General features: G+C 41.3%; 1 protein-coding gene across 1 annotated transcript in view; it reads right to left on the bottom strand.

Annotated features, from left to right (window-relative positions):
- Positions 1–24,082, bottom strand: part of SLC17A8 (solute carrier family 17 member 8) — a 45,401-nt gene extending 21,319 nt beyond the window's left edge. The window contains exons 1-3 of the mRNA XM_032844325.1: positions 23,786–24,082; positions 8,397–8,649; positions 1,425–1,543 (exon numbers count right to left, since the gene is read on the bottom strand). Of these exons, the coding sequence (XP_032700216.1) occupies positions 1,425–1,543; positions 8,397–8,649; positions 23,786–23,886 (473 nt within the window). The 5' untranslated portion in view covers positions 23,887–24,082. The remainder of the gene's footprint in view (positions 1–1,424; positions 1,544–8,396; positions 8,650–23,785) is intronic.
- Between the last annotated feature and the right edge of the window lie 1,424 nt (positions 24,083–25,506).

The raw sequence follows: 25,506 nt of genomic DNA, 5'->3' as shown, positions 1-25,506 counted from the left end.
CAATTTTATTGTCACTTTACCAAAAGGCCATACTGTCAGAAAGCAGTCTGTATCCTGGGACAAGCCAAGCACAAAACAAGCTATGTACCTGTCTGAGCCCCCAGCCTGCTGCCCAGTCCCCCATGCCTTCTCCCTGCCTGGGCCAGAGTATCCTGGGAAAAGAGAGCAAGCAGCATTTTCTTCTTTTCTCACACATTAATGATGCTTCAGCCCTTTTAACATGTTAGAAATATGCGTGATTTCCTTTTATGGCAGAAGTATAAGCAGTCACCCCTGAGATCATATGAGCCAGTATTTTATCGCTTTTTGAAAAGAATACAATAGATAAGTGATAATAAATGAAGGACACAAATTAGACCAGAATGTAAGTAAATAAAGTCATGCTTGTACATATTTAGATCTTATGGTATTGACTTTCTTTTTTTACCTTAACCCATAAAACAAAATATATTTTATATTGCAACTCAAAACATAATCATACTCACAAATGTAACCAAAACAAATTTCAAGAACCGATACTTAAGTGTGCAATGAATTAAGATATTTTCTATTCTATTTTATTCTATTTGGTTTTCCTCTTTTCTATTTTTCTGTCCTTTTTTAGAAAATGTTCATTGGTAAATCACATGTTGATTTCATTACCATCTAATGAGTTATGTTTTAAAGTTTGAGAAACTGTTTTATAAAACATATGGTTCATGAAATCCATACATGTACTGTGACACAGAACATACAATTGGAAGGAAACTTGAGACATTTAGTAAACCCCTGTGCAGCTACATATACACCCTATGTATCCTCCAAGAGGCCATCTTCTTTGGCTTGAATGCCTGTAGTGACAGAGAACTCTACTGCTCCTTGAGGCAGCTCATTCTGTCTTGGGTAGTTTTAATTGCTCAAACACCTAGGATTGAAGTTCAAGGTTATTAAAGACATCTTGCAACCTAGAGGCAAGCCCCTACTACTCATATGACAAAATCTATATGGTACTGAACTATTTTAATATAGTATATAGGATCACAGAATGTCACTTGTCAAAGGAAACTCAAACACAATCAAAACCATACTTTATTTCACAGATGAGGAAAAAGACCCAGAAAAGAAAAAAAAAAAAAAGTGACTCTAGAGGTCACCAAGTTGAGTTATTTAGTATCCAGGAACATTTCTTCTGATTCAGATTCAACTGCTCTTTTTACTACATAATCACTAAAAGAGTTGCAAGATAAATTAAGTTAGACAAAAAAGTAAATAACAAGAGACACTTAAGAACAGAATCACATCAATATCTGTGAATCACATCTATTGGAATGGCTCCTGTCTTTCCTTCTGCATCTCTAAATTGAGAGCAAACTATGCAGATTTTATAAAAACACAAAATCATGTTATGATGTGTACCTCATTTGTGTTATTTCAGTTTGCCTTACCTGTTAGCAGCAAACTTATTTGAAATGAAACCACCTGGAATTTGTGTCACAATATAACCCCAGAAGAAAGATCCATGGATAAGGCCCACTGTCTCTGGATCCCAGTTAAATTGTGCTGTCTGAAATGAGAAATTAGATATGGTTGTGTTTGTAAGAAAACCCTTGACAACCATTTTTCACCAATGATCCTACATAACAACCCACCAGGTCCTTCTTTCCTTCCTTTATTCAACAAATATTTGTGGGGGCACCTGAGTGGCTCAGTAGGTTAAGCCTCTGCCTTTAGCCCCGGTCACGGTCTCAGGGTCCTGGGATCAAGCCCTGCATCAGGCTCTCTGCTCAGTGGGAATCCTGCTTCTCCCTCTCTCTCTCTGCTTGCCTCTCTGCCTACTTTTGATCTCTCTCTCTCTCTCTCTGTCAAATAAATAAACAAAATCTTTAAAAAAAATATTTGTGGAGGGCTGTTGTATGCTTGGGATATAGCAACAAATACAACAAAGTCCCTGCTATCATTGAGCTTGTCTTCTAGTGAGAGCAAGGAGAGATTATGTACAAACTTAAATACATATATATGTATGTAGTAGATCCATATATATATATATATATACACACACACTTAATAATGACACAACCCTTAAGCCATTGAAAATGTGATTCTCCAGGGCTAGGCCCCCTTTCCTCCCTTTCTTCCGAAAGTTACTCATTCTTTTCAGACTCTTTGCAAATGTTCCTTCCTCTGAGGAAGCTCCCCAGCTCCCTTTTGAAGTGATCACCTTTTCCTGCACTTGTCCCACAGACCTCTGTCCTTACAGCCATGGCCCATGCTGGGTGCTGTTCTCGAACTAGCCATTCACATGTCCATTTCTCACACTGGTGGCTAGCAACTCTAAGGGAACAGCCATGTCCCTTTGGCTTTATAACCTGAGTACCTAAAATAAATTTCTGGAACATAGAAGGTGCAAGTAAATATTTGCCAAATGAAGGAATACATGAATGGCTTTGTAAAGGATTGGGGGCACCTGGCTGGCTCAGTCCCTAGAACTGCTCCTCTTGATCTCAGGGTTGTAAGCTCGAGCCCCACATTGGGTGTAGAGATTCTGCTTGAACACCTTTAGTACCAGAGAATTCAACTGCTCCTTGAGGAGGCTTGGTCTGTCTTGAATACTTATTGCTCAAATATCTACTACAGAATTTCAAGGGCATTAAAGACATCTTGCAATCTAGAGGCAAGCCCCTACTACTCACATGATAAAACCTGTATGGTACTGGACTATATTAACATAGTCCATTAAAAATAAGTCTATATGACATAGTCCATTAAAAATAAAATCTTTTTTAAAAAGCAATCATATCAAAATGGAAGGTGTTCCTGTTATGGAGGAAAGGTTCTTAATTATCAACATATTACGCCTTATCAACTTCTGTTGGTTTATTTTCCCATCACAAGTTGTTACGTATTTATTTGCTCATTTATTCAACATTCACCTAGTGCCTCCTGTGTGCCAGGTCAGGTGCTAGACAGTGCAAATACTAACTCAAACAAGAATTGCCTTCATGTTCTAGGAGATCACAGTCCATGTAACACTGGCCTCCTCTATACCATATTTCCCATTTTACCAATTAGGAAATTGAAGTTTAAGTGTAAAATGAAACTGGGGTTCCTGGCTGGCTCATTTGGCTGAGCATCTGCCTCTGGCTCAGGGTGTGATCACAGTGTTCTGGGATAGAGCCCTGCATCAGGCTCGCTGCTCAGCAGGGAACTTGCTTCCCCTGCCTGTGCTCTCTCTCTCCCTGTGTCAAGTAAATAAATAAAATCTAAAAATAAATAAATAAATAAAATGAAACTGGGGTGCCTGCCTGATCAGTTGGTAGAGCATGTGACACTTGATCTCAGGGTCATAAGTTCAAGTCCCATGTTAGGTAGATATTACTCAAAAAAAAAAAAAGAAAAGAAAAAGAAAAAGAAAATGAGAGAGAGTAAAATGAAACTAACAATCATTATTCAAATCAGCTCACCAAATTTTTACTCTCTGCTACTATTTGCCACACATTGTACTAGGCCCTGGGGATACAACAGTGAACAGAACAAGAGTAATTGCTATTTTCACAAAGATGCCAGTAGGAACAGTAGCTAGTTAACAAATAAACAAGTACAGCCTGTGTTAGATGGTGATCAGGGATGAGGAGAAAAAATAAGGCAGGGAGGGGGACAGGAAGTGCAGGATAGGAGTGAGGTAGAGCACAATTTTAGATAGAGAAGGAAGGCTTCATTGAGGAGGTGATTTTTGAGTAAAGCTCTAAAGGAAAGAAAGGAGCAAATAATTATCTGAGAGAACTTTCAAGGCAGAAAAATAACAAGTGCAATGGCCCTGAGGTTAGAGGAACAGCAAGATGTCAGGATACCTGGGTGGTAATGAGTGAAGGACACAAGAATAAGAGTTAAAGTAAGAGAGGTTCAAATGATGAGAGGCCCTTGAAATCACCAAAAGGACCTTGGCTTTTAATCAAAGAGAGATGGAAACCATTAGAAGCTTGGAGCAAAAGAGGGACATAATTTTATTAAGGCACTGTCCATGTATTCCCTCCCTTAATTCTTACAACACCTAGAGGTAATTCTTGGCTCTTCTTTTGTAGATGAGGAAAATAAGGCTTGAAGAGACTAACTGACTTGCCCAAAGTCATACAACTAGTTACAAGGAGAGCCAAGATCACGATCTCTTTTTGGCTTGACCCAAAAAACTACATTCTTTGCACTGTTTGTATAACTTGACTTTCTTACTAAGAAAGAGAGATTAGACATCTTTGCCTTGAATCACAGAATGAGCCAAGGAGCCAAAGATCCAAGGCAGAGGGATTCACTTCTTCCAAAGGCTAATTACCAATCAAAATGTCTCCTGCTCATACTTTCCTCTCTGAGGGACTGTGTTTCCAGGTATTCTCTGAAGGAGATCATACATGTCAAACAGCACTTGGGCCTGCTGAGAACGGATTTTCATCACTTGAGCCCCATTAGAATCATAATGGCCCCATGTATGTGTGTCTTTCTCCCCAATCTGAACCCAGAAATTGTACTTAGACAAGACTGAACACCTGAACTGAAACTTTGAGTTTAGTTTTAGTTTCAAGGCCAAGTAAGTCAGTTCCTGAGCAAGACACTTCACTATGGAGGACGGACATGTGAAGTGATGGAAAAGGAAAGAAAAGAGTCCATGGAGAGACCTAGGACAGTGGACATACTCAGAGAGAAGCAGATGAGGCACTGTATGGAACAAGCAAGCTGGAGACCTTAGCTAAGGATTTCCTCATTCCCAGGAGGGCCAGCTCCACTCTGCCCTTCCTGGCAGAGCCTCTGTTTATGCCCTGGAAAGAATTAGGTAAAGACTCATTTTCTGCCCCTCATGGAGTACAGCCAGGATTTCAGTCCTGCCACAGGCTGGGCTTCCCACTGTCCAGGGCACGGACTGCACAAATACACACATCAGACCTGCTTTCTGCCCTTCACTCTCATGAGATCCCATACAGCCCTAACATAATTCCTTTTTTCTTTTTTTAATAATTTCTTTTTTTTTAAGATTTTATTTATTTATTTGTTTGTTTGTCAGAGAGAGAGAGAGAGTGCATGAGCACACAAGCAGGCAGAGCGGCAGGCAGAGGCAGAGAGATAAGTGGGCTCCCTGCCAAGGTAGGAACCCGATGTGGGACTTGATCCTAGGACCCTGGGATCATGACCTGAGCCCAAGGCAGTGGCTTGACCGACTGAGCCACCCAGGTGTCCCGCATAATTCCCTTTTTAACTTGACCTGGTTTCACTGCATTTCTATTCCTTGCAACCAGCAATCCCTGACCAGGACATAAGGACAACTTGTTCAAGGTCCCAGAGTTAATAAACAAAAGAAGTCAAGTGTGAAACCAGGTCTGGCCAATTCGAAAGCCCATGCTCTTAACTCTACAGGACTCATGATTCATGGGAAGGAGTTTGGACTTTTCCTGAAGGTAAAAAGAGATAATCACGAAGTTTCTCAAACATCAGTCATTTATTGCTTGCCATATGTCAGATGCTATTCTAAGTGATTCACGTGTTTTAAAATTCATAATTATTAAACTAAAAGTGAGTATTCACACATCAGCTAAAATTACCCTGTATACCACTAGTACAGTATAACCTAAATATTTGCAAGACCTACATACTCATACTGCTTACTTCTCTCCTCTTTTGAAAATGAGGACTTCAAAATATCTCAGTGAAAAATATGTAGTTCCCCATTCCCATAAAATGAAAAACCAAATAAACAACAATACCAGTAAAATCTTTGTCATCAGGTTCAGCTGACATGTAAGCTTTGTTCTATTTGAGTCAGAGAGAAATGGCCTGCTATAAATTGGGAGTTGTCCTAGAGCTTCCGAAATGCTCCCCAACTCCTATTTTTGAGACCAGAAGAAATTATGCAAAGCATATTTTAGATCTCAATCAGTTTCTCTAAGACTCCAAAGGGAAAACTACAGAAACCAGAGAGCACACACTAGTATTGTTCCTTAGATTTATCAAAAATTTCTTTTCCATATGCCTCCAAGCAGACTCTGTTGACCTAGGCCTATCTTTCCAGGCAACAAACAAACACAAATCAGCATCTCATTTTGATCTGGGCCTCAGCAGACAAGTTTTAATTAGCTGGCCCTGCTCACAAAAGGCTGGGAGAATGCATGTGATACACATCTGAAATCTCACTAATATACATCACTCTTTATTTAAAAAATGCATGGCTTGCCGCATCATACCTCTCCTGCCCTCCCTCCAAACCAAAAAAATAAACAACTAGCATATCCTTTGAGAACAAATTCAGCTGCAGCATCAGAAAGAGGCTAGCAGGCTCTCCATTGTTCTCTTTTCATCTGGCAGAAAAATCGCTTAGCTAAAAGAAAAAAAAAAAAAGCCTGCAGGGCCAACTAACGACTTCTTTTTAGTGGATAAGAATCAAACTTTCCCAAACCAGCGCTTAGCAGGAACTGTTCCAGGTAATGCTAATAGCTGTGGCATGAAAGAGGGTGTTCGACAATAAAGTCCAGGAAATAATGCACACCACAGCCCCCTCTTGGAGACTCACATAGGACACAGTATAATAAAAGCTCCCATTTCATATGACACCTTCTTCCTGGCACAGGCTATAGACAGTGACCAAACAGCAGTGGGGAAACTCTGATGTCAGTGTTTCTCCACATATACTCAGGGACCAGAGACCTAGGTGCCTCTCTGCGAACTGGTGTACCTCCACACAAGTCATTCCCGGGCGTATGTTCAATACAATGAGACATGCATGCACTGGGCATACATTTTAGGGGGGTTTTCCCCATTGCCTCAATACTTCTCTAGGTCTACTATGTAAGAAGCAAGCCAGATTTCATCTTTCCAGTGATTCATAAAAACAGTGCTTTTTTCTAATATAAATTTAATTAGCCAACATATAGTATATCATTGGTTTTTGATGTAATATTCAATGATTCGTTAGTTGCATTCGTGCACCCTCCTCAATGCTCTTAAGTCACATCAGAGTATGCTTGCTTGTGACTACAACTGCCTTTGAACTGGGCTTCCTGCTTCTACTCACTCCAATCCCAGTCCACTGGGAGACCCCTGGTTGGATACAGTGGGCCCTGCACAAAGCCCACCCATGACTCCCTACATGGCTTACCAGTCGTTACCTGGCCTAACCCCTATTTACACTGGTGTCCCCCTGTCTTGATGCTTGCCATGCTCTACTCTCCTACAGGGGTTCTCAGCGTTTAATCCAAAGATAGAAGGTTGCAGACCTGTGAACTTTGGTGGGAAAATTCGGCATTTTTATTTTCACTAACTGGTAGCTGAAATTTAGCATTTCCTGTGATTATGAATGTAGGCAAAAAACCACAGTAGTAGTATCAGTACCTGTGACTCCATCACTAGTGGAAATTATGAATCTGTTCATATGACAGTTGTCACCACTATCTTAAACTATGGTTTATACTGCAAACTTCAAACTTATAGTAATTATATTTCACTTTTTAAAAGATTTTATTTATTTATTTGTTGGGGGAGGCAGAGAGCACAAGCAGGGGGAAGTGGCAAGCAAACGGAAAAGCAGGCTCCCCGCTGTGCAAGGACCGTGATGTAGGACTAGATCCCAGGACCCTGGGATCATGACCTGAGCGGAAGGCAGATAAGTAACTGACTGAGCCACCCAGGCACACCAAAGGTACAGTAATTTTAGACCCATTGTTAAATTTTGTCATCTGATGGGTTCATAAAGAAGCCCATATGTTTCTATATCAACCTTATTTTTCAATAATTTGATATATGTATTTCAATATAATTAGTTTCATTTATAATCCCATGCATTTTATTGAAAGAATTTAAAACATTATTTTGACAAAGGATTCATAAGTCTACAGCAGATTGTCAAATGGGTCCATGGCTCAGAAAAGATGAACTCCTATCTCAGTTCCTAAATAACATCATTTTCTCTCTCTCCCCCCTCTCTCCCTCCTTCTCTCTCTCTCTTTCCTCCTCTCTGCCTCCCTCCCCTTCTCTCCTACAGTCTTTACCACAAGATGTTCCTTTCTCTTCAAGCGCTCTTCTTCCCACCTCAAGGAAACACCTTTTGTCTGTCAGTTCCTCCTTATCTTTCAGAACCAGCCATCACTTTCTATGGGAATTCTTTCATGATATCCAAGTCTGGCACAGCATCCTCTGATGTGACCCCAAGCATTCTGAACACCTCCAACATAGCACTACCACTGTGAATTATGCTGACTTACTTGTACATCTCTATGGTGATAAGGGCCCAGCCCGTGCTGCTCATCATTCTCTTTCCTCCACCTTGCACAGTGCCTGGCACATGGTAGCCATTCTACCTTTTTGTCACTTCAATGGAAGAGGGGCAGTGCTTTCTTTCCTATAGCCAAGTATTTGCACAGCCCCCACCAAACACAGACACTGACCTGAATTTCTGGTTTTCCGTCGACATAGACAGTGCTGTTGTTGACCATTTCCACAATGGCTACTCCTAGATTGCACCGAATCCCAAAGGAAATGCAGAATCCCAGCCCGCTCATGATGGCAATGATGTAACGCTTGGGGAGGCCACAGCAGTAGCAGTTGCAGAGTGGGGGCGTCTGCCTGGAAGTCTGCACTGGCCTTCCTTCTTCATTCAACTCAGTGTTATCTTCTTCCTCGTTGGTCCCATCGATTTTTCTATAGTGGAAGAAAAATGGTCAGAGAAGAAAGGCCAGGATTAGAGAAAAAAAGGAAGTATACTAGGCAAAGAGTAAAGGTTAACCAAAGAAGAAAAAGGGAAACCCAAAGTAGGTTGCAGCCTGCCTTTTTGAAAGTTGTTATTGTCATGAAAATAAATAATAGTGACTAACATTACTGATCTTCTGGGGGTTGTATTGCACTTTTATAGGCATTAGGTCATTTAAAGCTCACAACTACTCCATAACATCGATTGTGTTCTCTTTCTATTATACAGGTCAGGAAACTAGGTCTTTTATGAGGTGGGATGCAAATCCAAGTCCAAGTCTGTGTCCTCAACAATACACTTCACTGAATTTCCTGCTGGAAAAGTATTGACAGACTTCGTTCACATTGTATGACCTAGCTAACTATTACACTTCTTGATTTTAGTGTCACCTAAAGCTTGCTAAAAAGATGAACAGTAGGAAATCAATCCAATCGCAGATTCTTTTTTTCCTCTTTATCTAAATCTTAATAAAATGTTAGGTAGAGGTAGGGAGGCACATTTTCTACCACAGCACATAGCCAGTTGGTTGTACATCCTTTCTTTCTAGGTGGTTCTTTCTAGGATTTCTCACTGACTTCTACCGGTTCAGATTATGGTATGTCAATTACAGGGAATTCACCCTTTTATTTAAAAAATAAAAGGGAATTGGGCAAACTGAACACTGTCAATTATCAAAGGAGCTATTTGCATCTTCTCACATATTATAACCCTTCTGAGGATGTTGCTATGGCCCAACCAAGGTCCAAACTTTTGTAAAAATGAGCAAAGCTTTTAAGTTTTCATAAATATTGAATTCAATAATAAATAGCTAATACAATGATTAGCAGAATGGATTGAGATACAAAAAATCTGCCCACCAATCCACAGAGACTATGATCTTGGTAGTTTTTAAGACTCAAGCAAAATCAGATTTAAAGTATATGTATAAAGAAATAAATATACTAGATTCAATTCAATTCATCAAATATTTATTGAGTGCATGTTGTATGTCAGGCACTATGCCAAGTGTTGGGGAACAATAAAGTATGTGACATGTTCTCTGCCCTCCTTCAGGTCTTAGCTGGTGAGGAAGAAAGTCAAGGAGCCATAATTACTGGATTATTCAGGTTTTGTTGAATTCAAAGTGAGAGCAATGATAAAGCCAGGGAAGGAGCTTTCAATTTTAACTGAGCTCAGAATGGGAGCTTAATAAATGGATGAGCACACTGAAATAACCAGAAGAGAACTTCAGCAACTTCTCAATGTACCTAGCTACCCAGCTGCATTTATGCTGATGCATTCTACATTTTCTTTGGTAATTGTCCATGCTGCTACCCAAAACCAACCTCTCTCCCTGGGCACCAGATTTCACCTCCTCTCACCTACTCAAGGATATTATTCCAGAAATTCCCACTCCCATAATTCATCAATTATTCTTGCCTCTCTGCTAGATCATTCCTATTATCAACAAATATGTTCTTTTTTCTCCCACATCGTTCTCCTCCAGCTACCCCCATTTTCATCTTCTTTTTTTAGAAAAAGTGGAAGACTCTTTCTTCAATTCCCCACCACCCACTCTCTCTTGGACCCATTCCAACCAGGTATCCCCGAGCCTGTCCACCAAAATTGCTCTTCTTAAGGTCATCAATGCCTTCTGTTGAACCTTTGGCTCAATCCAATGGTCATTTTAGGTCCTCAAGTAATCAGCCTATCAGCACTTAACACAACTGATCACCGTATCTTCATTTTCTCTCAAGAAACCACACTCATGTGCTCTTCCTCTTAATTCTCTTACCACTCTTTCTGTTTTGTCTTTTAAACCGATTCCCTACTTCCCCGATCTGTAAACACTGGGATGCCCAAGATTCAGCTCACAGATCTCTTTTCTTTTCTATCTACACTCTGTAAGTGATCTTATTCCATCTGTGGGCTTTAGATACAGATCCCAATTTTCATAAAGAGACTTATTTGACATCTCCTTGGACAAACAATCAGCATCTCAAATTTAACATATCCAAATTGAGTTTCCCTTAAAAAAAATAATTTCTAAGATCTTTCCCATCCCAAGTAATGATAATTTTGCTCCTCTGGCTGCTCAGGTAAAAATCTTGAAGTCATCCTGGATGCTTGATTTCTTCTCCACTCTAAACCCAAACTAGCAGTCAGTGTGACTTAGTTTGAATGTTTACTCTTCCACTTACTTAGCTGTGTGACTTTGGCCTAGTTAACCTCTCTGGGCTTCTGTTTCTTCATCTGTAACCTAGGAATCATAAAAGTAGTTTCTTCTTCATGGGGTTCTTCCCAGGATTATCATAAGTGGATTATTATATTTAGACCACTTAGAACAGAACCTAACACACATGAAAACTCAATGTATATCAGCTACTTTTATTACATTAATCCCCACAATCATTTAATGAGTTCATTCTGTTAGACTGAGCATTGATGCCATGTATTGTCATTAAATTGATGTCCAAGAATCATTTGAATCACAGGACTATTTATAATGAGTGGTCCTGGTGATCTCCATGAATTTCTGGCATCAGAACATATATAATTTGTATCCCATGGAAAACTGTTGCTCTAATGTTGACACCACATTACAATGGTACCAGTAGTATTAGCTAAAACAGGGATAATATGCAACAACTACACTAATATTGGTATAAAGCAAATTCAGTTCTTGCTCCTCATTTCATATAATAACCTTATTATGGTTAAAACAGCTCAGTGAGATATAGGAAACCTAATATTTCCATTTGGCACAAATATAACTGTAGTACAGAAAGCAAGAGTGGATTGGCCATACCACAGAGCCAGAAGAGGATATAGGCAAGGTGGGAAGGCTTTCTCCTGGTTATCAGGTCGGCCAATTCCCTCTCACATGTGTTTCCTGGCTCACCAGGCTGTGTTCTATCTCTGTGAGCTTCCCATCACCTTGTCATCTGCATTCTTGCCCTTGCCCCAGCCGCCATGGACAACCCAGTAGAGAAAAATATTTAAGAGAATGGACTCTGGAATGTGAGAAGCTGAGTGCTATTTTTCCTGTGTGCTAGCTCTATGACTTTTGCCAAGCCACTCGACCACCTGAAGCCACAATATGCTGGTATTAGCTTGCCAGGGCTGCCATAATGAAGTACCACACACTGAGTGGCTCAAACAATGGAACTTTACTTTTTGACAGTTCAGGAGGCCAGGAGTCCAAGATCAAGCTGTTGGCAAGATGGGTTCTTTCTGAGGCCTCTCTCTTTGACCTGTAAATGGCCAAAACCATGAAAGACTCTTAACTATAGGAAATAAACTGAGGGTTGCTGGAGGGGAGGGCAGTACGGAGATGGGGTAACAGGATGATGGCCACTAAGGAGGGCATGTGATGTAATAAGCACTGGGTGTTATATAAAGCAGATGAACCACTGAACTCTACCTCTGAAAATAATAATATACTATATGTTAATTAATTGAATTTAAATAAAGAAAAATTTTTTAAAAGATGGCTGCCTTTACATTACCTTCCCTCTGCATATCTCTGTGTCCAGATTTCCTCTTTTTTTTTTTTTTTTATTTATTTATTTGATAGAGAGATCACAAGCAGGCAGAGAGGCAGGCAGAGAGAGAGGAGGAAGCAGGCTCCCTGCTGAGCAGAGAGCCCGATGCGGGGCTCGATCCCAGGACTCCGAGATCATGACCTGAGCCGAAGGCAGCGGCTTAACCCACTGAGCCACCCAGGCGCCCCAGATTTCCTCTTTTTATAATAACACCAGTCATTTGGATTAGGACCCACCCTGAAGACCACATTTTAATTTAATTATCTCTTTCATTTGTTTATTTGATTAATTTCTACATTCTTTTATTTTTTCGTTTAAATCTCAGCATTCCTTTATTTTCTTTATTTAACTTTTAATTTTAATTCCACTATAGTTAACATATGGTGTTATATTAGTTTCAGGTGTATAATATAGTGATTCAACAACTCTATACATCACCCAGTGCTCATCCATCGTAAGTGTACTCTTTAATCCCCATCACCTATTTCACCCATCCCCCTACCCTCCTACCCTCTGGCAACCATCAATTTGTTCTCTGTAGTTAAGAGTCAGTCTCTTCCTAGTCTCTCTCTCCATGTCTTTCAATTACTTCTTTAAAGAACCTATCTCCAAATACAGTCATATTCTGAGGCACTGGGGGTTAGGACTTCAACATGTGAATATGGGGGGAACACAGTTCATTATACAACAACCCCCATCTCTAAAATGGGCTAATGATCATAGCTAATTCATAGGATTGTTTTAATGATTAAATGATAGGATGCAAGTAAATTATTTAGTGCAGCGCCTGGTACATGAAAGAGCTTTTTATGGCTAAATGGTAAATACTACTATTACTGCTATTAATAAAATTGTTACAAGTCATAAACTCAGCATCTCTCTATAATCATGCAGATGTTTGGATGAAGAGTAAGACAGACTAACATTTTCAGGCACCAGGGAGCCTTGAGGAGTTTAATTAAAGACAACCCCAGCTGCTATACTCTGAATGCAGCAGAGTTTTGCTGAGAGGACTACTTTCCCTCAGGCTGCTCCCCACCAAGCACTGAGCACAGCAGGCATAGAGGGCAGGTCCTTTCCTGCAAGAGGCAAGGCCCATCAGTGGCCCAACTGGCTCCAATGCTCCCCACTGGCATTACAAAACTTCCTAGTTACTGGGGTATAGTCTGAGACTCTTCCCGCAAAATCTTCCTTCCCTTTCTCCTACACAGATAGCATCGCAGTCCAAATGTTCTCCCAGTCCTCCTCAGCTCTTTCCCCATTTTCCCTCAATAAATCTCTTATGCATCTGTCCCTGTCTTCTCAGAGGGCCTGGACCAACACAAGCACCCTCTGTGTGCATGTTGCCATCTGGGATACACTGAGAGTTTCCAGAAGGACACAATGGTATGGGGGGGCAGAGAGAAAAGAAAGTGTAGTGTGATAAAGGGGAAGATAAAACTCCATGGAAGGAAATATGGGCTCCCCAAGTAGCAGGACCTATCGCTGCCTGACCTTGAGCCATCTCCTACAGCACTCCTCCAACTTGGAGGTAGGATGTGGGAGCTGTGGAGAGGTAGTTTGGGTGCTGGGTCGCAGTTTCCCTTGCCCCAGGTGATAGCGGAGTCTGTGGACTTCAAGCCACCATGCGACCAGACACAAACACGGATCAACCACTAGAGGGACCCCCTGAGTTGTTTGTGTGGTCCTTGCACACTGTAGCTGCAGCAGAAAGAGCCCACCCACATCAACCGGAAGTTCATTTCCACCAGGCTTGGCCCACAGTCAGATTTGATTTGTTTTAAAAACAGTAAAATAGTGGAACATTTCTTGTATAACAAGCTCAGAGAGGAAGGTTCTCAACCCCCACCCCCTGTGTGATGGGACAAGTCAAGCTTCATGGCTATCAGTCAACCCAGGTTTGATAGCCAGCTCTGCCACCTGTGTGCTAGCTGTACGACTCTGGGCAAGGGAAGTCGGCCTTTCTGAATATGGTATTTCCTCATCTGTAAAATGAATGCGATATTTATCTCACAGAGCTGTTGTTGAAATTAAACAAGTCTAGCCAACAATGAGTAAAACATTACCACCACAAATGAGTAGACATTGATTCAGTGTTAAGGCTACACCATCCCAGATGTGTCCTAAGTATTTCACACATTCCTCAGTCGAACCATTTATCACACTGAGTTAGTTATTTGCTTTCATCAGCACAGTAGGTGTTGAGTAAGGTTCTGTGGATTTGAGAAAGTGAATGAGTCAATGAATGCCTCCCCAGATGATGTAAGCATTTTGAAGACAGGAGCCATTTCTGAAACCTCTTTATTCCCAGGGCTCAGCATACGGCCTGGACATAATTAATCCCTATTCAGCTGAATGGAGTGGGTGGATCAATTCCATCAGTCTTCACTCCTGACTTGCAGCACTTACACACAGAAGTAAAGATCTGTTCACCCCTGCCCAAAAACGAGTTTGTTTGTTGGTTTGTTTTTCTAAAGAGGGCTGAGGTCATAAGACAGTGAAAAGAGGACTCCGTTCTTAACAAGTTGAGAGCTTTAATTATCCAAAAGAGCTGTTTATCATATTAGGTGTTTTGGTGTTTGCCTGCACTTGGTCGGGAAGATCAGAGAATCTTCATTCTTGCCAACATAACATTTGTCTTGTTGTTTCTCCAAATGCAGAAAGCAGCAGTCTGTGGACTGCTGGCCCCTTACACTCTAGGAAAGTCCGAGCCTATTGTTCACAAACACAATTGCCCAGTAAACACTCAGCACCAGCAGTCTAATTGCTTAAGATATGCTCACTAGCCTTCAGGCCCTTAACAGAACTACTTACTTACAATTCAAATGCACCCGTAATTACAGCCCGGGTTTGATTTGGTTTTGTAGGCAGTAAGGTCAACATTTGCAGCACAAAATGAGCAGAACTTATGGATCATTTTATAGCTTTTTAAAATCCATTCACTTGCTCACTTATGGTATTTATTATGGACTGAATTGTGTCACCACTATCCCCACCCTAAATTCTTACTTTGAAGACTTAACAGTCCGGACCTCAGAATGTATTGGGACAAAAGGCCTTAAAGAGTTATTAAATGAGATTATATGGGTGGGCCCTAATGCAGTAAGACCAGCATCCTTAGGGGAAGACACAGTGAGTAGGTGACCTTGAGGAGAAACCAAACTGTCGACCCCTTGATGTTGGACTTTGAGTTTCCAGAACTGTGAGAAAATAAACTTGTCCTAAATTACCCAGTCTCTGGTACTTTGTGATGGCAGCTCAAGAGACTAATAGAGTATTAGGGGATGGAAGGGTATTGACTACCTTCTACACCGGTACTGTGTGAGGTACATATTTAGATATACATCCATATACGTAATCTCCCTTAATCCTCAGAACAATCTTGAGAGGTAGAATTTACCCCTCTTTCACAGCTTGGGAGACTCAGAACACGTCAAAAACTTGCCCAAGAGGCACCCCGCTGCAGTGGGTGAAGTGAAAACACAAGCCAGATTTGGTATCAAGCCCGTTCCTGCCAGTATACCCAGGACCGAACCAGAAAACATCTTATACATATCAAGTGCTTCAACTAAGTAGACATTTATTTTATTTTATTTTTTATAAACTTATAATATATTTTTATCCCCAGGGGTACAGGTCTGTGAATCGCCAGGTTTACACACTTCACAGCACTCACCATAGCACATACATTCCCAATGTCCATAACTAAGTAGACATTTTTAAAAGTTTTGGAGAAAGAATATTGAAGAAGGATTGAGGGAACATGCCCTCTAGTCAGACAATCCTGTGTCAAATGCTGAGTCCAGTATTTATTAGCTGTGTGACCTTGAGGCAGAGACTTAACCTCTCTGAACCTTGGTTCCCTGGAAGGAGAAAGGACTAATGTGAGCACTAGAAGAAATAAAGTTTATAAGGCACTTAGTAGCATTCCTACCGCTGGATCAATAATCAATAAATGGTAACTTTTTAAAAAGGGAGGAGGTACTAAAAATCTGACTCCCAGAGCTAGTTTGGGACTTGCTTTAGGATCTCATCCATGTGGCTCTCAGGACATCAAATTCTAAAAGATCTCAATAAAATTCAACTCCTACCCAGTCACTACTGTTCATACTACTTGTTTTTTTGTAACTTTTAAAATTAATATTTCCCTCTTCCACTATACCATAATAAGTTCAAAGTCAGGAACCAAGTATCCCTAGCACCTGGCACAGTCACACTGATTTTGATGTGTTAACCTGTTTTTATTTCCCCCCGGTAATTTCATCCTTTCCTGTCCCCTCATTCAAGCAGAGAGTCAGAGCTTATTACCTAATCAGGAAATGGTAAGATGGACAATTAAAAAAAAAAAAAAAAAAAAGACATGGTCTCTGTGGCTTTTTATTCCAAAAGCCAGGCATACAGATGACAGCTCAAAGGCCAGTCTAGCCCATAGACATGTTTTGTTTGATGGTTTAAATTGTGTGTGTGTGTGTGTGTGTGTGTGTGTGTGTGTGTGTGTGTCTGTGGTTTTTCAGAATTTGGATTAATTTCTAGAGCTTAAAAATCAGGAGAGTACTCCCCAAAACAAAAAGGTATTTTATCTCTGATATCTGTAAATATGACTTCACTTAGAAATAGGGTCTTTGCAGACATAATCAAGTGAAGATGAAGTCATATTAGATTGGGATGGGTCTTTATCTGATGACCGGTGTCCCTGTAAAAAGAGGGAAATCTGAACATAGACTCAGAAGCTCAGGGCAGAAGACCAGATGGCAGCACAGGCAAGGACTGGAGTGACGTGCTTGTCTACAAGCCAAGGAATGCCTAGGGTTGCCCGTAGCCACGAGAAGTGAGGAAGAGGCAAAGATAACCCCACTTCAGAGGCTTCACAGAGAGCATGGTCCTGCTGACACCTTGATTTTAGACTTCTGGCCTCCAGCACAGTGAGAGAAAAAATAAATTAAAGCCATTCAGGTTGTTTGTTACACAGCGTTAGGAAAAATGGATGCAAGGGGCCCATGACACAGGATTTAACATCCTGGCAAAGGCCAAAAGAAATAGTTCCAACAAGCTACCAGCATGGTTCTCAGAAGTTTAGACAAAGTAGAGATGCCAAGAGGAGACTGACAACTTCTCTTTAAAAATAATAATAATAATAATAATTATGTACTGGTTTCTAGTCATTGTTGCACTGTGGGAAGAGATTAGCCACTATGATGGTTTTTAAAAAATAACTCAAGAGTTTCTTATGGGTCAGAAATTGAGCAGAGACCATCTCTATGAAGTGGATTTGATTATCCATGACATCTGCCTTTCAACTTGACCATGAGCGACTTCCCCCTTTGAATAAGAACCTAGAGATGGGGACCTGGAGAAAGTCAGGTCATGGCTTAATAAGCATGCCCGACATCATTCCCCTTGCCATCCACATTCATTCCAAAGACAGAATAACCAAGGCTACAAGAATATCCTTTTTTGGGTTCAGGGCTCACTTTCTCTCCCTTCCTTCCTTGGCCAATAAACCTAAATTACAGGCCTATTTTGTGTTTTAATGCCTGTTACAATGACTACTAAATTTGATTTGACCATATAGATGAATTAGTGAGGATTAAATTGGTTATCTTCTATCCTTTAGCTAAAATTCTGATGTCTACTATTTGCAATATAAAAATTCATGACATATTTTCAATGTTAATCATACTCTTCAATAAATAGGTCTCCTTTTAACTGTTTGTTTTGTTTTGATTTTTTAAGAGAGATGCTAGAATATTATGGCAGATTATAGATGGATTTAATAGATATGACAGAAAGTCCACACGCCAAATATATTCCTCAGGAAGCTTGAGGAATCACACTCCTTTGCCAAGGCTATGAGGAATGGGCCCCCAGCACCACTGAGTGTCTCAGCAGTGGCTGTCCTAGGCAGATCCCGTCAGACCGCTGGAGGTGCTATTCTAGAACTGGGCTCCCAGTGGCCATCAGAACGCTAGAATTCTGAAGTAGCAGAGGCCAGTGGGAGCACTTCAAGATCAGAGACAAGGGCAAGCAAGGTCAGAATGGCATTTAAAGGATCTGATTCACAGGAACTGACAGACATGAGGATGAACGTAGGGCACACACATAGAGTATGAGATCTTTGGGATGCTCACGAACACACACCACAGAGCTTCCACTTGGAAAGAGGCACTAAACTAAATGGATGGCTGGCTTGACTGGTGGATGTTAGACAGCTCCTCCTCTCAGCCACCCAGCCCCGCAGCAGTGGCATGTGGGATAGCCATGGTCGCAGAGATGGAAGGTATGTCTGGGATCTCACTCACCAAGACTGGTGCTACCACTGGAGCTACCACAGCTGTCAGCAACAAAACCAATTCTGCACCCCGATACTGCACAGTTTCCAAGGAGACAAACCAGCCTCTTGGTAGCAAAATTTTTATATCAGACTCCTTCCATCTTGGAAAAGGTAGCAATTCATCCTGACTGAGGCTGACATATATTCTACAAATGAGCCTGCAAGTCTTGGCCAGCATCACTACCTGATGATTCAAAGAATCCTGATTAGCCAACATGGGATCCCACATAACATCACCTAAGACTAAGACACTCAATTATGGCAAAGGAGGTACATCAGGGGGCATAGGACAATGGGATCCACTGGTCCCACCTCAAGCCACACCATGCTGAAGCTGGTAGCCTGACAGAGCAAAGGAAACCTCTTTCAGATGCAGCTGTGGCATTGGCTCAGAGAAAAATCCCTGTGAAGATAGGGTGCTATCCTTTAGAATGAAGTATGTTCCATAAACCAACAGTTTTTATAATGTGCCCTGGGCAGAACGCATTGGTTTGAGAAACACAGGGTAGAAGTGGGAATAGCCCACTTACCATTATGTCTAGTAACTCACTTATGGGATATCTGATCGCTTCAACTTTGGACTCTGTGGCTCTAGGAGTCCTGACGCCCAAGGAAGAATACTTCCAATTGGGAATACAGTGAAAATCCCACTACATAGAGCTATTACTGCTGCCCTGTCATGTTGGGGTCCTCATGCCAAGACCAAAAGGCAAGGCCAAGGGTCACAAGAGTGGCAAGGCTGATTGATCTTGAAATGATCCTGATCCTCAGCAGGGGCAGCCCACAGTCAATGACTAACAGATGCAGAGACACAAAAGACTGGCCCTTTTGCTTCAAGGGACAGCTCAGTGCCCAGATCCTCCCACTGTGATCTGGCCCCTGTGTATTACCTGAGATCACATCCTTGCTTGGTTTTCTCCTTTCCTATCCTGCTTTACTCCCTGCCTCCCAATTTCCACCTCCGTAAATCACATCCTAGGCTCTCCAAATTCCTGTTTCAGGGTCTACTTTTAGGCAACCCTAGCTAAGAGAGAAGTGGAGTAAAATGCAGCAAGGAAGAGAGATTGGGAGCGGGTGGGAGGAGGAGGGAAAGAGAGTTGGGAGAGTCCTCCCTGGGAAGGTAACTTTTGGGTAGAGACTTGAAAATGGGAGAATAAGCCATCAAAGAATTAGAGATAAAACCTTACAGGGTGAAAAACAGGATGCAGAAGCTGGCACAGGAGGGGTCTAGGGAGTCCCCCCATCAGTGCAGAGTATGGCTGGAGTGGAGTGAGGCAGGAAAAGAAGGCCAGAGATGAAGTCAGAGTTCTCAAGTTCCCACAAATCAGGTAGGGTCTTTAAGTCCATTGAAAAGATGTTGGCTTTAATTCTGAGAGAGGTGGGAAACCGTGGGGAGGTTTTGAGCAGGGGAGAGATGCGACCTGACTTTGCTTTACTAGAATTACCCTGGCCAGTAGATGCCAACTTGCCTGAGGTTGTCCAGGCAGAAAGTAAATGATGTCACAGCAGTTAGAACCTGGACTCACCTGACCTCAGAGCCCACTCTCACACACTTGTATTTGTCAATGGGCTAGACAAAGCATGTCTGGCGCATAAGTTGAATACACAGTCACTGAATGCTGATGATGGAAGCAACACACAAGGATTGGTTCCATCTCTTTAAAGGGAATATATAAATATAAGGAGACCAAGCATCCCATCAGTTTCCCTTGGGAAGTCTTCAATACTACAACTGATTGGGAGAAAAGCTCATACTTGCCGAAAAGATCCAGTGATTGCTGGCTACACTGCAGCCCAAGTAACTCCCTAAACCTAAATGAGTCATTAAGTTTCAACACAATAAGTGGGAAGAGCAAAGACAGAGAGGTTGCATAGTGTAATGAATAAGAATGGTGGGCAGAGAACATCTGGTCTGAAACCCAGCTCTGCCATTTATAAGCTATGTGACCTTAGGAAACTTACTAAACCTCTCTGTGCCTCAGCTTTCTCTTCTAAAATGGTAACTGCAGTAGTCCCCATCCCATAGCGTTTAAAAGAATTAAAAGTGTTTACAGTGCCTGGAACAGATGTTTGCCATTATTATTTTATTATACATAAGCAATTAGAGGACACCCATATTGTCATGTAAGTAAAAAAATCTACATGTCTATTTCTAGAGATCAGTTTCTAAATGTAATGCCTTCCATGTCATCTGTTCCAATACTGGACTATGAGTGAATGTATTCTTTCTTCCTACACTTCTGAAATACTAGTGTACTTTTAGCTGATGAAATTGTTCAGCTGTGTTTTATCAATGACTCTTCTCCAGAAAGGCTAATAACGCCTGACTATAATCAGCCCCATGTACAAACTTCAAATGTTTCCCTATGCATGTGCCACTCCCCTGAGCATGAGAAACACTCAGTAATTAAAAAGCCCCCCCAAAAGAAATGCCTGGGTGGCTCAGGTATTTAAGCACACAACTCCTGGTTTCCGCTCAGGTCATGATCTCAGGGTGGTGAGATCGAGTTTTGAGTGGGGCTCTGTGGTCAGTGTGGAGTCCACTTGTGATTCTCTCTCCCTCTCCCTCCCACTCTGCTCCCCTCCCCTGCAATGCATGTGCGTGCTCTCTCAAATAAATAAAATCTTTTTTAAGAAAAGCACCCTAATAATTCCATTTAAATGATGATTTCAGTATCCAATATTACAAGACATCAGTGATTTACACTGCTTAGGAGTTAGGAAGTCAACGTTTCTAACTTCTGAATGTTCTTGTACCTTACAAAACAGAAAATAGTATTTTCTGATTTTTTTTCCATTGGAGTTTGCCAACTGGTTTTAAGTGAAAAATCAGCAGGGAGGAAGGAATGTTCATTGTATACCAGGCTCTGGGTGGGGCACTTAAATATAAATATCTTATAGACAAGGTGAACACCAAGTGTGTATCAGAGTTGGTCTCGGTGAAGGAGTCCTAATTCTGGAGCTCTGCTCAAAGACTGTCAGAGCTTAGGGTCAACTTGGATTGCTAGTCAGTTAATGCCTTTTCTTACCTTCCTCTGCCAATAATTTCCTTCTAGGATCACAGAAAGAAGGGGTTCAAGTTTGGCACTATTTTTTCTCAAGTCATTCTCTAGTAAGCCAACAGTGATAACATCTAGTATGCATTTAGAGCATCCTATATCCTCTCAAGCCCTGTTAGTCATTTTCTATTGTGTTGTGACTCACTTCCAAAGAAACCATTCAGAGTCCTAAACACATAGCTCCATGTTGGGTTGAGGTCGTACAACGTGGAAATTATGAATCTTGTTCTATTCCTAAGCAAACCAATCTGGCAAACAAAAGAATCTTCAAGTGGATCATCTAAGCAAACACTAGAAAACCAGCTCTTACAATAAGTCTCTTACCGAAGAAAGTGATTCAATTTCAAAAAAGCAATTCAATTTAATGTTGGAAAGAAAATTCCTAAGTGCTTCCTTGTCAAATATTGTATAAACTAAGGCACAGAGTTGGATGATTATTATGGTGACTGTAGTTAACGATAATCCAAAGTCACAATTTTTGTTCCTGGCTTTGTCAGATGCCTTTGTCATCATACTTAAATATGCCAATCAAGCCATTGTGCCTTCCTCTTTCATTTTTAATCAAAGGAACACCACCACAGTAAGATGGACGTTACCTGGAGAGTACGCAATACAAAGCTAAAACATTCTTAAAAGGAAAGGTCATTATAATTACTTCCTATGTTTGGGTGGTTTATCCTGCTGTCAGCTAGGTTTTTATCTATACGTGATAATTCATTGTGGGCCTAATTGAAATCTTTTTGTTTTTAACATTTAAATTAATGACAGGCTGAACCCAGTTCTCTTACTATGAAAGTTCATCAAGAGTGATACAGTGCAGGGGCGCCTGGGTGGCTCAGTGGGTTAAGCCTCTGTCTGTGGCTCAGGTCACGATCCCAGGGTCCTGGGATCAAGCCCTGCATCAGGCTCTCTTCTCAGCAGGGAGCCTGCTTCCCTCTCTCTGCCTGCAGCTCTCCCTCCTTTTGATCTCTCTCTCTCTCTGTCAGATAAATAAATAAAATCTTAAAAAAAAAAGAGTGATACAGTGGAAATTTCACACTGACAAGCCCCTGTGTTATAAAACCCAAGGAATGGAGTGAACCTCTGTGTGCCTAGAAATAGTCCCTTCCATGCTGAAGGGTTTTTTTTTTTTTTTTAATTTAAAGGATACCACGTAAAAGTTAAAAGGAGATACCAGATGGCATTTTCACTCATCAGGATTAGAAAGAGTCATTCAAACATATAAAAATCTTATCAAGAGTATTTTTCACATTTTTTTATATCAGAGAGTTTAAAGAAGTCATTTTACCTTGTGCCTAAGGACTGCTTATAAATTCACCTATAAAACCTAGAAAGGCTATATTTATTAAAAAAACACAAATTAAAATGTCCCATCAATTCATTCATTTGTGGCAAACTCTCCTTCCAATAACAATGTATTTTACTTTTTTTTTATTTTATTTTTTTCAGTGTTGTACTTTACTTCTAAAAATTGTTTATTTTTTGGTTTGGAAATGACCACATACATGCATTTATTCTAACTTCCAGCTATTAATTTCTATCTTAATACAAAGTGTTTCTATTTTGGACAAAAACATTCACTTTAATGATAGTACATAATATTTTCTCACTGTAACCATGTAAGGTTTTTTTTACTTAAATACTAATTTTTAAAGATACTTTCTTCAAACTATTGTGTAACTATTCTTTTCTTTCAAAACCAATCAGCAACCACCCTATATAGTTTATATAACAAGCTAAATACATATCCAATTTTCATTTGTAGTGAAAATTCTTAAAAATTATTTCAACTAAAAGCATAACCATGTAACGGGGTTCCTGATTTTGGCATTATTATTGAATTAACAGGAAATATTATCTCCCTGTATCTTTTCTAATTCAATGCCAAGCACACAATATGCAACATCACTATCTCCAGTAAGTACACATTCTGCCATATAAACAAAATGCCTGTCTTGTTATTTTCCTAATTCAATCCTATACTTTCGATGCATTTTTTTTTTAAAACTCCAGGCATTGTGTGTTGGAGCCGGAAAGGACTCCAGAAGCCATCAAATCTGACCTATCCACTCCTTTTTAAAAATGTGGCTTTTAAAATATGAAGCAAATTCTTTCAAACATTGGCAATGTGAAACTACTCAGAAATAACCTGAAGTTTGCATTCAAACTTTACCTTTGTAAAATCCCCAACGAATCTCCGACGGCGTTCTTCACTCCTTCTTTTCCAGGTTTCAGAATTTTTTCTTTGAAGGTATCAAATGCTTTAAAAGGCATTTTGAATGGGTGAGGGGGACCTCCAAGCACTAACAGTTAAGTCTCAGAAACTGTTATCCTTCCTCATCTCCAGCGTGGGGACCACTCTGCTCTCCTCGACGAGTAGTACCCTGAAGTCAGTTCTCATGGAGGTAACTACTTAACATCAAAAAGGAGATGAAACCCAGCTCAGATATTCCAAGAGGAGACACCCTTCCTAAATCCCTCCCCCTCCCCCCCAAAAGAGAGGCCAAGTAGTGTCTGGCTGGGAGTTCAGTCCCTTGAAAGCCACAAGCTCAGCAGCAGCCCGTGACACTGTCTCAGGCAGCCACTCTCAGGCTGAGCGCAGCCTCACTCCCTCCCTGGGGCTGCAGCTGGAGAAGCTGAAGTGGGCTCCAGCCCACGAGGTGTCCTGAGACCAGCAACAGCATCTGCAGCCTCTCTCCAGCCCCTCTGGCTGCTTCTGACCACATCCCCCTCCTGCCTCACTCAGCCAGTGGCTCTCACTGAGTGATCCTTTCCAAGGTGATGCTATAGTAACCGGCACAATACCTGTCCCTCAGCCGCTGGGGCTCATTAGTGGGCTGTCAGCCAGAGCAGACACCCAGGTCGAAGCGAATGAAGCATTTACAAGTCCTCAGCGTCTCTGAGGTCCAGCCTTACAGATGGGCTCTCGGCCACCAGGGTACGCCTCATACGCCCCTCGAGGGATCCCTGAAGCGGTTTCTCAGCCAGATACTAGTGTGGACGTGGTCCTTGGAGGAACATTTGCATGCTAGAGTGCTAAATGCAAGTATCCAGGAAGGTATTTATTTGCTCCTGATGGACAGAGCAGGATCTCTCAAGGTACAGTGCGAGGGTCCATTGGGACTGACTAACGGAAGGTATCTGAGCCGGTCCTAGTACTTGCTTAGACCTCTTCACTGGTCCTCACTGTCCTCAGGAGAAATCTAAGTTCTTTATTACTTGTCATGGCTCACAAGGACCTCCACGGGACCTTGTTTCTTGTCATTCTGCTCTTCGTATCAGCCCTTCACTGAACTCATCGAGCTCCACGTAGGGGTTTGCTCAAGCTGTACCTTCTGCCTGTGGGTAACTCTCCACACCCTTCATCTGGGAAGTGTCAGGGGATTGTTAAGCCTCACCAAGACATCTCTTCCTCTAGTAACCCTCACAGACAAGGTGTCCCTCCTCCACACCTCCAAATCACCTGTCCTCTGCCCCAGTAAGCCCTGGCACATAGTGGAGTATAACATAAAGGGTTGTTGTACTGGGGTTAAAATATCATATGTTATGGGCAGCAGGTGACACCTTTGTAAATGATGCTGCCACAAAGAAACAGCTGTCATTAGCAAGGCTCCGGTGCTCTAACCTCCCAGCCTGCATGCGCCTAACAGATCCTGTGCTACGGGCTCTCAGATTCCCCCAAAAGTCATGTCCACAGGACTGGTCACTGTCATTTGCAAGCTGCAAATGATCCTTCAAGTCTGATCCTTCTTCAAGATTTGAATTAAGTTATCTAAATCACAGCTGCATCCTTGGTAGATTAAATACTACTACCAATAATAACTATTATTATTATTATGGTTAATATTATATCAGGCTCTCTCTATGGCCCAATTCTGTTAGGCACGCTTCATA

The sequence above is a fragment of the Lontra canadensis genome, unplaced genomic scaffold, assembly GCF_010015895.1.
Source record: "Lontra canadensis isolate GAN:19392208 unplaced genomic scaffold, GSC_riverotter_1.0 scaffold150, whole genome shotgun sequence".
Classification (NCBI taxonomy): Eukaryota; Metazoa; Chordata; class Mammalia; order Carnivora; family Mustelidae; genus Lontra; species Lontra canadensis.
Note: the sequence above shows the minus strand (reverse complement) of the source record. Positions and strands in the feature narration are given on the sequence as shown.